Raw genomic sequence first — 12,559 nt, 5'->3', positions numbered from 1 at the left:
ATTTATGGAAAAGAACACTACCCACATTCAGAGGAAGAACTGCAGGAGTGGAAACAGAAAAAAAACAACTGCTTGAACACATGGGTTGAGGTGGACACGACTGGGGATGTAGACTTGAAACTACCACACCATGCAACTATCAACAATTTGGAAATAGGTCTTGATCAATGACACGTTAAAATCAGTGGAAATGTGCACCGGCTATGGGGGAGAGGGGAGTTCCGGGGGGTGAAGGGGAAAGTAAGAGCATGAATCATGTAACCATGTTAACTTTTCTAAAAAATAAATTAAAAAAAAAAAAAAAAAAGAGAGAGAGATTAAAAAAAAAAGTTAGTTATGTTTAAAATGATCCCTTTGGGGAGACTAGTCTCCTGAAAGGATCATAGGGGTGGAATGTATAGTTAGAAAAAATCTTGAAACCTTGGACTCCATCTCCTAGAATTCTTTCTTGGTCCCAAAATTCATTTTCCCCTTTAGTTTATGTGTGTCTTTACATTATTGTTTATATAGTTCTGTAACTCCTTCCTCTCTCTCTTTTTCCCTGTGACCACGGCTTGGTTAGCTAGTTTTTTACTTTAGTTTTTATTAATAAGCTTTATAAAATATAATACTTAGTTATTGCATATTAATTTTAATCTTAACAGTAGAAAGAAAAAAAGGATAAGAGACATTCAGCATGCTTCATTGGTATTATTACCATTTCAAAATAACTTGAAGAAGATTCTCCAGTATATTGGCAGAAACCCTTAAGGTGAACTTCTGGGTTTATACAACCAAGAGTCAAACAAGGATGGAGAGGTACAAATAGGCTGAAATCTGCCTTAATGGGGAATTGGGAAGGAATGTTCACAAGCAGGAAATCACACATACACTGGAATATAGTAGAAATTTTTATTATTATTGATCAATTAGAATCACATATTATCAAAGTATTATCAAAGTAGGTATTTTGTTAGCTAACCATGGTTACACATAGAAAGGTACATAAAATCATGGATTTTTGAATGCTTGCAAACTAAAATATCCAAGTAAATGAATTCTACTTACCGGTACTTTCTTCTGTGTAACAATTACTGCACAGTCTTTCCCTCGGACAGCTACTGATGTAAGACCACCCTGGTTAATAGCTTTAAAAGCATATTCTTAAAAAAAAAAAAAAAATGAAAGTGATCAGAAAATTCATCTGATTAGCCCATTCATTTACAAAGCAATATCTTCTTCAAGGCAAGCAGAAACAATTGTCCTTTTTTTTTTTTTTTAATTCTACCTCTCAAATATATTTAAATTCCTTTTCCAAAAGAACAGCTCAAGAATGGGTCTAGAGAAGGAAAGGACCTACTTGCACAAACATATTTTTAGCATCTTTCTTTGTAGTGGGAAAAAACTGGAAACTGTGTGTGTGTGTGTCCATCAACTGGGGAATAAACGAACAATTTCTCTTACATGGTCAAAACAAAATACCAATGTGCCATAAAAAATTATGACTAGGATAAATTTAAAAAAACCTAGAAAGACTTCTATGAACTGATACAAAGTGAAATAAACAGAATCAGGAGAACAGTATATACAGCAACAGAAATACTGTACAATGATCAACTATGAAAGCCTATTATCAGTAAGACAAGGTCCCAAGAACCTCCTGATAAAAAATGCTATCCAAAGCTAAAAAAGGCAACCAACCACAGCACTGGCTCAATGATTGTGGGTTAATAAGAGGAAAAGGTTTATGAGAGGAGGAAGGGTTTATATAGCCTTAAAAAAATATTATACATATATAAATAAAAAAATAAAATAAATATAACACCGCTACTTTGTGGATTTTCACCTATCGCAGGGGTCTCTGGAACATAACTCCTACAATAGGTGAGGGATCACTGTAACAGTTATAAGCACATTTTACTAACAATGATAAGCACACTTGCTTAACCACAAAATGTAGGACTAAAGGCCCTCTTCCACCCTTCGGTCTGCAGAGCAGTAAGTAATCACGGGGAATGTAGGACCATCACTCTTTATTTGCCTAATCATCATGATCAAGCCATGATGTTCCAATAAAATGGTAAGTTCCCTATTTTTGATGTCCCGCCAGCTTTCATCATCTCCCACTATTGTCCAATATGGTATTCCTGGGACCAGAGTCAACAGAGATGACATCTATGCCTTACTTATCCACCCACATAGACCTGGCTCATCTCAGGCCCTTGTCAACCAATGAGATTTTATATTTTACTCTATAATCTGTATTATCTGAGTATCAGGCACAAATAAAACCTGGACCTTGGAGAAAGGGGCACCTCAAATCTTGAGAATGATCTGAGGTCCTATTCATTTAAGGGGTCCCCAGGATCCTTTAGTAAATAATTCTTGGCTAAGAGTTCTTGCCTCAGTTCTTTTTATTTCAGATTATGCAAATTTTTGCCAGACAACTCCTATAGCTAAAAATCTCAAAAAATTTCTCATGGCTCACAAAAGCTCTTCAAAATCAAGCTCAGAGAATTCTGGGAAGATGGCAGTGTAGAGGCACCAAGGCTCCAGACCTCCGTAAAGCCCTTCACCACCAATCAAGGACAAAGGGCTCCGAGGGAACAGAAAACAAAATCTGACAACAGAACAGAGCTGGGGGATCTTCCAGCTGAACCCAACTTAAAAGGTATGGGGGGGATGGGGGGAGAGCCTGAATTCTTGGAACTGTCTGGTGGGAGAGGAAAGAAAGGAGGAGGAAGATCCCAGATCCCCTCTTCCACCGAATGTGCTGAGTCTCCAGCAGATCCTGGATGGGCTGGGTCTGGGGTCTAGTCCAAGGGAGTGCCTCCCTGGCACAGTTGTGCCAAACTCAAACCCCTGATCACGGACAGCAGGGAGGCTGCTGGGGGAGAAACCCAGAGAGGGTGAACATACACTCCATCTTGCTCTGCCTCCCCGCCCCCCCCCCTTCTCTCAAGGTTTTGATCCCAGGGTATTTGGAGCTGTGCAGATCAGCCCTATCAATACAGCAGACAAGAAGTCTTAAGAGGGCAGGGAAGCTCCAACAACCCTCTCCTACAATGAAAGTAGCCGAATTCACTTTTTTACCTTCCACCATCAGCTGGGGAAAAATCTGGCCTCAGGTCCCTCTAACCTAATTAATCAACAAAACAGAGAAGAAGCCCTCCCAGGACTGAATAGCCCAAGCCCAAAGATTAAAAAAAAAAAAAAAAAAAAAAAGGTCAGAGGACGAGGATTGCAGCCAATTACAGGGGAGAAAGAAGAAAAAAATATGAGTAAATAACAGAAAAAAGAAACCACAATTGACAGTTTCTATCCAGAAATTGAACAAAGAGCAAATAGATCAGAAGAAGATAAAGGAGCACCAAGAAAAAACAGAGAAACTTCAGTGAAATGGACACAGGCTTTGGAAGAATTTAAAATTCAATTAACTCAAGAACTCAGAAAACAACAGAGGCTGAAGACAATTAGGAAAAGGAAATACATGATCTAAAACAAGAAAATGATGTCTTAAAAGCTCAAAATGAGTAGCTGAAAAATGAAGCAAAGAAGGTGAAAGATGATCTACAAAGAAAATCAGACCAGAATGAGGATGACAAAAAAAAGCCAGTCTTTAGGAACAATTGACTTCACAAGACAGGAAGAATATATAAAACAAAATTTTAAAAAATGAAAAATTTGAGGGAAATATGAAACATCTCTGACACAACCACAGATCTGGAAAACAGATCCCAAAGAGACAATTTAAGAATTATTGGTCTACCGGAACAGCATGACAAAAGAAAAAGCCTGGACATCATCTGACAGGAAATTATACAAGGAAACTGTCCTGACATTCTTGAACAAGGGGGAAAAATGGAAATTGAAAGAATCAGCAGATCACCTCCTACATTTAATCCACAACTGACAACTTCTAGGAATATTATAGCCAAATTAAAAAACTACCAGACCAAGGAAAAAATATTACAAGCTGCTAAGAAGTCATTCAGATACCAGGGTACCACAGTTAGGTGTCTGGCTTAGGTCTCAGATGAGAGTAGATATAAGTCCCTCCCCCAACCCTGTGGTTTGCCCTTAGTCTGAAAGTATAGAAACCCCTATTCTCATCCTTTACCATAGTTTCCTTAATTAAAAATTGTTATAAACTCTTGCCATTTGCCTGCTAGCTTCCATAGGCAGACAGGACCCAGAGAATAGCAGGACTTAAGTGGGAATCCTCACAGTAGAGTCCAGACTCACTCCAGTGATGTTCCAGCTCCTCCAGGACCACTAGCTGTACTCTTTCAGTCTTCCTTCAGGATCTCTGTAAATCTGAGGTCTCCTAGGGTCAGTAGCAACTTGTCCCAACCACCATGGATCCTTCCCAGAGCGGGAGCAAACCACTTCCTGCTTCCCAATTACATGTGGAATTCTCCAACCCTTTCTGTTAGATCTCCTAAATGATAACTAAGTAATCTTCCTCACAACAGCTAGAAGAAGTATACTTATAGGGAACCGGGACAAACTGTATAGGATGAAATGTCAAAATTATATATATATACATATATATAATTAGAGGTTAAAAAAAAAGTAGATAATATTAAGAGAAATGGGAAAACAGCTTGTAGTAAATGGAGTAAAGTTATATTTCAAAAAGAAGCTCGTGGGGTGAACAGGGGAGAAGACCAATACAATAGAAGGGTAAAGAGGTTGGAGAAAGGAAATACTTAATTCTTAAGTGCACTGAAATTAACTTAAAGAGGGAAGAACAATCAGATTCATTGGGGCAGAGAACTGATTTGTACCCTACAGAAAAGTAGAAGGGTAACAAACGGACTGGTGGGGAGGGAAGCAATATTAGGGAGGGAGGGGGAAGGCCCTAGCTTAAAAAGACCCTAAAGAACAATAAGAGGGGAATAAGAAGGGAGGGGGGAAAAAGGGAAGTACAATAAGGGAGGGGATCTGGGGAACTGATTAAAAACAAAACACTGGTATAGAAGGAAATAGTGAAAGAAGAAAGGAGACAAGGAGAGGGAATCAAAATGTCTGGGAATACACAATTGATAAATATAACTCTGAATGTGAATGGGATGAACTCGTCCACAAAACAAAAGCAAATAGCAGAGTGGATTAGAAACCAAAATCCTACCATATGCTGTCTACAAGAAACACACACGAGACGGGTAGACATACATAGAGTACAAATAAAAGGCTGGAGCAAAATCTATTGGGCTTCAACTGTGAAAAAGAAGGCAGGAGTTGCAATCATGATTTCTGACAAAGCCAAAGTAAAAACAGATCTGGTTAGAAGAGATAGGGAACGTAATTATATCCTGATAAAAGGTAGTATAATCAGCGAAGAAATAGCAGTACTCAAAATGTATGCACCAAATGAAATCGCATCTAAATTTCTAAAGGAGAAACTAGCAGAGCTCAAGGAAGAAATAGACTAGATCTAGATAAATCAAACAAAAAAATAAATATGAAAGAGATAAGAGGTAAATGAAATCTTAGAAAAAATAGAGTTAAGATATATATATATGGAGAAAAATAAATAGGGACAAAAAGCTCTTTTCAGCAGCTTGTGGAACATTCACAAAGATTGACCATGTACTAGGGCATGGAAACAGGGCAAACAAATGCAAAAAAGCAGAAATGATAAATGCAACCTTATCAGATCACAATGTAATAAAAATAGTTATTAGCAAGGATACATGGAGAGGAAAACCAAAAACTAATTGGAAATTAAACAATATGATTCTTCAAAATAAGTTAAAGAACAAATCAGACATAATTAATAATTTCATTGAAGAGAATGACAAGAATGAGACTTCTTACCAAAACCTATGGGATGCAGCCAAAGCAGTACTGAGGTGGAAATTTATATCACTGAGTACATATATGAACAAATTAGGGAGGGCAGAAGTCAATAAATTGGGCATGCAACTTAAAAAACTAGAAACTGAACAAATTAAAAATATCCAGATAAAAACCAAATTAGGAATTTTAAAAATCAAAGAAGAAATTAATAAAATTGAAAGTAAAAGAACAATTGAATTAATAAATAATACTAGAAGCTGGTACTTTGAAAAAACAGATAAAATAGACAAAGTACTGGTCAATCTAATTTAAAAAAGTTAAGAAGAAAACCAAATTAACAGTATCAAAGATGAAAAGGGAGACCTCACTTCTAATGAAGAGGAAATTAAGGCAATCATTAAAAACTATTTTGCCCAATTATATGGCAATAAATATAGCAATCTAAGTGATATGGCTGAATCTTTACAAAAATGTAAATTGTCTAGATTAATGGCAGAAGAAATAGAATAATTAAATAATCCAACATCAGAAAAAGAAATTGAACAAGTCATCAAAGAACTCCCAAGAAAAAATCGTCAGGGTCTGGGGGATTCACAAGTGAATTCTAACAAACATTCAAAGAACAAATGATCCCAATACTATACAAATTATTTGACCTGATAAGCAAAGAAGGAGTTCTACCAAATTTCTTTTATGACACTAAAATGGTACTGATTCCAAAGCCAGGCAGGCCCAAAACAGAGAAAAACTATAAACCAATCTCCCTAATGAACATAGATGCAAAAATCTTAAATAGAATACTAGCAAAAAGACTCTAGCAACTGACCCTATCCATCATGATCAGGTGGGATTTATCCCAGGAATGCAAGGATGGTTCAACATTAAGAAAACCATCCAATCCGATGGAGTTAAGATGGTGGCAGAGTAAAAAGCAGCTGTCTGACCTCTCCTAACCCACGCATATAGGACTCCTCAAGAAGACAAAAACAAATCCAAAGGAAAGAAGGGACCCTACAACAGGGCGCAGCATCAAAGGTACGTGGAATTGGGGCATTTCCATGCTATAAAAGGGTGAAACAGCTCTCATGAAAACACGAGCAGAGCCACCCCCTCCGTCACCTCACACCACCTACAACGCCAAAGCCAGCTCACAAGAGTCAGAGCAAGTTTGGAGCACCCATTAAGTCATTGGCAGCTGACCAGGGCTTGTTCCTGAGAGCAACAAGACTTAAGACCCCCCCCAAGAGGCTAAAGAACTCATGAACTCTGAACACAGACCCTGAGCCCAGGCATAGGCAAAGTGGCTGACACAGGCTTGGACGAAGGGGCTGATTCTGAGTGCAGGAGCTGACCTTGAGTGGGGACCTAGTGCAGAGACGTGCTTGACTGTGGAAGCAGCTCCCTGAGACTGTTAAAGGAGCTTCAGGCAGAAGAACGAGCAAGGAGACCACCAGGAGGCTTGTCCTAGAACAACTAGACTTGAGATCTCAGGAGTCTAAAGAGCGCAGACAGATCCTGGGCGCGAGCATAAAGCTGAGAGGGAACTCGGCTTACAAGGGCAAGCCTGAATCATCAGGAAAACCAGAAGAGAAAGATGAAGAAAAAACCTTTAATACTTGACAACTTTTACACAGAAAAAATCCAGACAACAGAGGAAACGGCAGAGGAGAACAAACAATCCAAACCTTCCCAAAACAATGAAAACGGGTCACAAGGTCTTGAAGAGTTCAAATCTGAGATCATGAGAAAGATGGAAGAGATCTGGCAAGAAAATAACAGTTTAAAAGGCAGAATTTCACAATGGGAAAGTGAGGCAAGTAAATCAAAGACCTGAAATGACCAGATTGAAAAGGAAAACCAAAAGATTGTAGCTGAAAACCAGTCTCTAAAGGCTAGAATTGGGCAATTAGAAAAAGAGGCCCCCAAATCAAAAGAATTAATAAGCAAATTGGAGACCAAAATCAAACAGCTGGGAAACAGGTCAGATCAAACTAAAAAGGAAAATCAAAAGCTTATAGCAGAAAACCAGTCTCTAAAGACAAGAATTGGGCAAGTAGAAGCCAATGATCTATCAAGACAGCAAGAGCAAATAAAACAAAGTCAAAAGACTGATAAAATAGAAGGAAACATGAAATATCTCAATGAGAAATTGACAGATCAAGAAAACAGGTCTAGAAGAGACAATTTGAGAATCATTGGTCTTCCTGAAAAAGCAGAAATTAATAGAAATTTGGACTCTATACTAAAAGTAATTATTCAGCAAAATTGCCCTGAAGTTCTAAAACAAGAGGGCAATATAGACATTGAAAGGATCCACAGATCACCCTCCATACTAGACCCCGAAAAGACAACAACCAGGAATATAATAGCCAAATTCAAGAGCTTCCAAGTAAAAGAAAAAAATTTTACAAGAAGCCAGAAAGGGACAATTCAGATATCAAGGAGCACCAATCAGGAATACACAGGATCTGGCAGCCTCCACACTAAAAGACCGCAAGGCTTGGAATATGATATTCAGAAAGGCAAGAGAACTGGGTTAACAACCAAGGATCACCTACCCATCAAAACTGACTATATTCTTCCAGGGGAAAGTTTGGGCATTCAACAAGATAGAAGATTTCCAAGTATTTGCACAGAAAAGACCAGGACTAAATGGAAAGTTCGATATCCAAACAAAAAAATCAAGAGAAACATGAAAAGGTAATTAAGAAATAGAAGGGAAAGTAAGAAAACTCATATTTTTTAAATTTGCCTCTTTAAGGGCTTCAATAAGATCTAATTATTGAAACTCCTATGCGGAGAAATGTTATGTATAATTCTCTATAGTGAACTCTGTTCACCATTATAGCATTTGCTATTATAATAATTAGAAGAATTATTCATAGGGAGAGGTTGGAATACTAAATGGTCTAAGATGATATGGGTGGGAGGCAAAGAGGGGGGTGAATAGTGGAGGACACCAAGAAAATCTTGAAGGAATAAGAAAAATAGGATATTCTATTACACACAAAGAGGGCATGGGAAGGGGAAGGGATGAATACTATTATAAGAAGGAGAGGAAGAGAGCATTAAGAGGTAATATTTAAACCTTACTCTCAGTGTAATTAACCCTGAGAGGGAAGAGTAGCTATATCCATTGGGATATAAAACTCTATCTAACCCTACTGAGAAAGGCAGAAGGGATAAACCAAGGGGAGCAGGGGAGTGGGGAGGTCAAAAAAGGGAGGGAAGAAGGGGGAAGGAATTCATTAGGCCTTAAAAATAAAAAGAGGGAAAAAATAAGGGAGGGGATAAAAAGGGAAGTAAATCAAGGGAGGGAACAAAGGTTACTGGCTTAAAGCAAACCACTGGTTTAAAAGGAAATAGTGTAAGAAGAAAGGATAGAACTAGGGAAGGATACAAAAATGTCAGCAAATACACAACTGATAATTATAACTCTGAATGTGAATGGGATGAACTCACCCATTAAACAGAACAAAATAGCAAAGTGGATTAGAAACCAAAATCCTAACATATGTTGTCTACAAGAAGCACATATGAGGCAGGTAGACATACACAAGTTTAAAATACAGGGCTTCAGCAAAATCTTTTGGGCTTCAAATGAGAAAAACAAGGCAGGAGTGGCAATCATGATTTCTGATAAAGCCAAATTAAAAATAGATACGATTAAAAAAGACAGGGAAGGTAATTACATCCTGATAAAAGGCAGTATATATGTATACACCAAATGGCACAGCATCCAAATTTGTAAAGGAGAAACTGGTAGAGCTCAAGAAGGAAATAGATAGTAAAACCATACTAGTGGGAGATCTAAATATTCCTCTTTCAGATCTAGATAAATCAAACCAAAAAATAAATAAGAAAGAGGTAAAAGAGGTGAATTAATTATTAGGATAAAAAATGATAAAGGCTGAGATAAATATAAAAATTAGTAATTTAATTAAAGCCATGCTGATAGATAAAGTCATTAGACAACGCCCTTGTAAGAATTCAAAACTGCGGCTCCAGCCATTATTACTTCCCATCTCTTCCTGAGTCTGCTGGCCAAGAGGCCACTCCCCCCTAACCCAGGAGATTTAAACTGTTCTCTGCGTGGAGACGTAGGCTTCCCCACGCCCAATGTAGTTTGATAATTTCCACGTGTCCATTGAAAATATATATACTTTTAGATGGCATCTCCAAAATTTCACTTTTACAATTCCCCGTGAGGTCTGGCAAAAAAAAGTTAGCCCTTTTTCTTCGCTGGACCTGTAAAAATAGACAACTTCTAAAATTTTCAGGAATTTGGGGATAAAAGAAATAGATGAACGAATGGGTAAAATTAGCCGCATTGACAAAAAACCAATTTGGGGGCAGTCCCCTATTGGTATAACAGTGTACAATTAAAATATATACAATTCAATTTCAACTCCCCATAGTTCAATCAACTGCATCCCAAAGTTCAAAATTTGGTCTTCATGGTACAGTGAAGGCTTTTCAGACATCTTCACGGTGTCTTCACCAAACAGGTTCATCATCTGGATTCTGGGGAGATGGCAAGATCCTTATCCTGAAATTATTCTCAAAAGAATTTAAACTTTACATTATAGATTACAAAACATACATTTTCTTCTAAGATTTATACAATTCCCCATGAAATTACTCCTAAAAGAGTTAAATATACGTATATTTTTACATTATCGAATTTTTAAAAACTTAACAGATATCCCCCTAAGGTAAATCTTAAACAAACCTTTTTTTCTAAAAAAAGGGTAACTCAGGTCTGCTAAGGATGAGTGGCGGAGTCATGGGGGTTGTATGAAATCAATTGGCAAAATACAAAGAATAAAATTCAAGAAAAAAGAAGAAAAAATTAACTTGTGAATGAAATGTAAAATGTGCAAAAAATCTGGGGAAAATAAACTTAGACCTTTGAATGAAGGTCTAATTAAAGTGAATTCAGCAGTGTGCAATTACCCATTCAGGGCCAGGACTTAAGGAAAATGTCTCTCTCTGATCTGGCTTATCATCAGCTTTTCAGGGAACTGAGCCAAATAAATAACCAATCTTAGGTGCTTTCTAGGAATCTAAGTCGAGGGGACCCACGTCCTCTAAAGTTTTAGAAAAGACTGGGACTCCAGGACTCAAACCCCAATTTCCAAGCCGTAAAGTATTGGCATAGAACTGCTGCAATTATGCAGATCTTAGTCAGTCAAGTCTCTGACCATGTGCTTTCTTTAGCACTATTAACAGCTCTCATGTTCCCTTTTCGTAGAATCAGACAGAAAGGCATTTAATCACAATCCTATAGGCTCAGGTATTTGCTGTAGAATCAGAAAAAGGATAAATAATAATTATATATGTACTTCCAGTACAAGATGAGAAAAGGGAAAAATCAATTGCTCATTAGAAAAATGTTTTAAAAATCAAAAATATATATATAGATTAGAACTAGAAGGGTTTTGTTACCCAAAATGAGATACTCTGTGAGAGAAAGTGGGCTTTACAAAATAGCAGATTCACAATGCACATTCAAATAGAGTACCATTATTTCCAATAGCACATTTTAAAACAATAAACAGTGATGTTTAAAATTATATATTTGTTACAACTTGTAAACCTTGGCTAAGAGTTTCTCAACAAACTCTGTTATTGCTTCCATAGCAATTCTGATATTTAAAAAGAAACCTTCTGGTCTAAATTATCCTCAGATAAGAATATACAGGAGCACCTTGGCTTCCTGTTTTAAAAAAATCCTGGGTAGGAAATGCTTCTACCCATTTAAGGCAATAATATCTCTTATAATAAAATATATAAAAGCTTTATCCTTTAAGACAACAATTCTTAAGGATTTAAAGTAAAAGTTAAAAATACCTCTTGTAAAATTACAAGGTAATATTCAAAGCATGGAAACTTCAAGGTTCTTTACCAAGACAGAATAAAATTTAAAAACATGTGCTCTTAAAAATACAGTATACATAAGGCAAGTTACAACATAAAAAATGTGTAGGAAATATAATGTGAGTATTAGGGTAACAAGCTGGTCAAAACCTCTTACCAGTTCTAGTAGATTTTTTTTTCATTATTTGGGAGTTACAATAAAATCATAAACAGAATTAATCTAGCAGCCACAAACTTCATTAACTTAAAATGATTCAGTGCAACAGGAAAATCAACGAAATAAGCAAGATTAATTTACAAAACTAATTAGCAAAATACAGTAAGATACAGCCTTTTTAAAACAGAAATAAAACTCATTCAGTTCTGAAGTTTAAAAGTTCACCCCTTGTTCAATTTAAGGTTCTTTTGATTGGTTCTGCTGAGTTTAAGGAGTTTTTTTATAATCAGTCTTTGCTCTCAGTTCAAAGTTCTGAGCAGGTATGGGGTGAATATTTCTTCCCCTGAGTTGTTTTTAATCACAAGCAAGTCTGAATAGGCCATGCAGCCCCATTAAAGGTAAACGCTAGGTCCACATGGTGTTGGGTCATGGGCTCAGGGCTAGAGAAAAACTTAAAGTCAGTTTTGTAGAAAATACCATGGGTAGAGCTTGTGGGGGTGGGGGTTGCCTAAATTAGGTCTTTAGAGAAACACGTGGAGGGCTAGAATGCAGGCCATTACCAAACCAAGAGAGGGGGAAGTGGGGACAATACCAAATCCTAAGGAGCAGTGGTGGAAGTCTCCGAAGCTCTCAGCAAAAGCTACAGGTCATCGCTGATGGGGCTCAGGGTTCTGGAACTAGCAGGATTAGCAGCACCAGCGGCAGGATCAAAGAAGAGGTCTGCTCTGGCGTGGCAGA

The 12,559-nt window shown here is 37.3% G+C and overlaps 1 protein-coding gene across 2 annotated transcripts in view; it reads right to left on the bottom strand.

Moving 5' to 3' along the window:
• Positions 1 to 12,559, bottom strand: part of PSMA6 (proteasome 20S subunit alpha 6) — a 44,946-nt gene that overhangs the window by 19,058 nt on the left and 13,329 nt on the right. For both annotated transcript variants that reach the window (XM_044664763.1, XM_044664762.1), the window contains exon 2: positions 1,048 to 1,142. In XM_044664763.1, the coding sequence (XP_044520698.1) occupies positions 1,048 to 1,142 (95 nt within the window). The remainder of the gene's footprint in view (positions 1 to 1,047; positions 1,143 to 12,559) is intronic.

This window comes from Gracilinanus agilis, chromosome 2, assembly GCF_016433145.1.
Source record: "Gracilinanus agilis isolate LMUSP501 chromosome 2, AgileGrace, whole genome shotgun sequence".
In the NCBI taxonomy this organism is placed as follows: domain Eukaryota; kingdom Metazoa; phylum Chordata; class Mammalia; order Didelphimorphia; family Didelphidae; genus Gracilinanus; species Gracilinanus agilis.
Note: the sequence above shows the minus strand (reverse complement) of the source record. Positions and strands in the feature narration are given on the sequence as shown.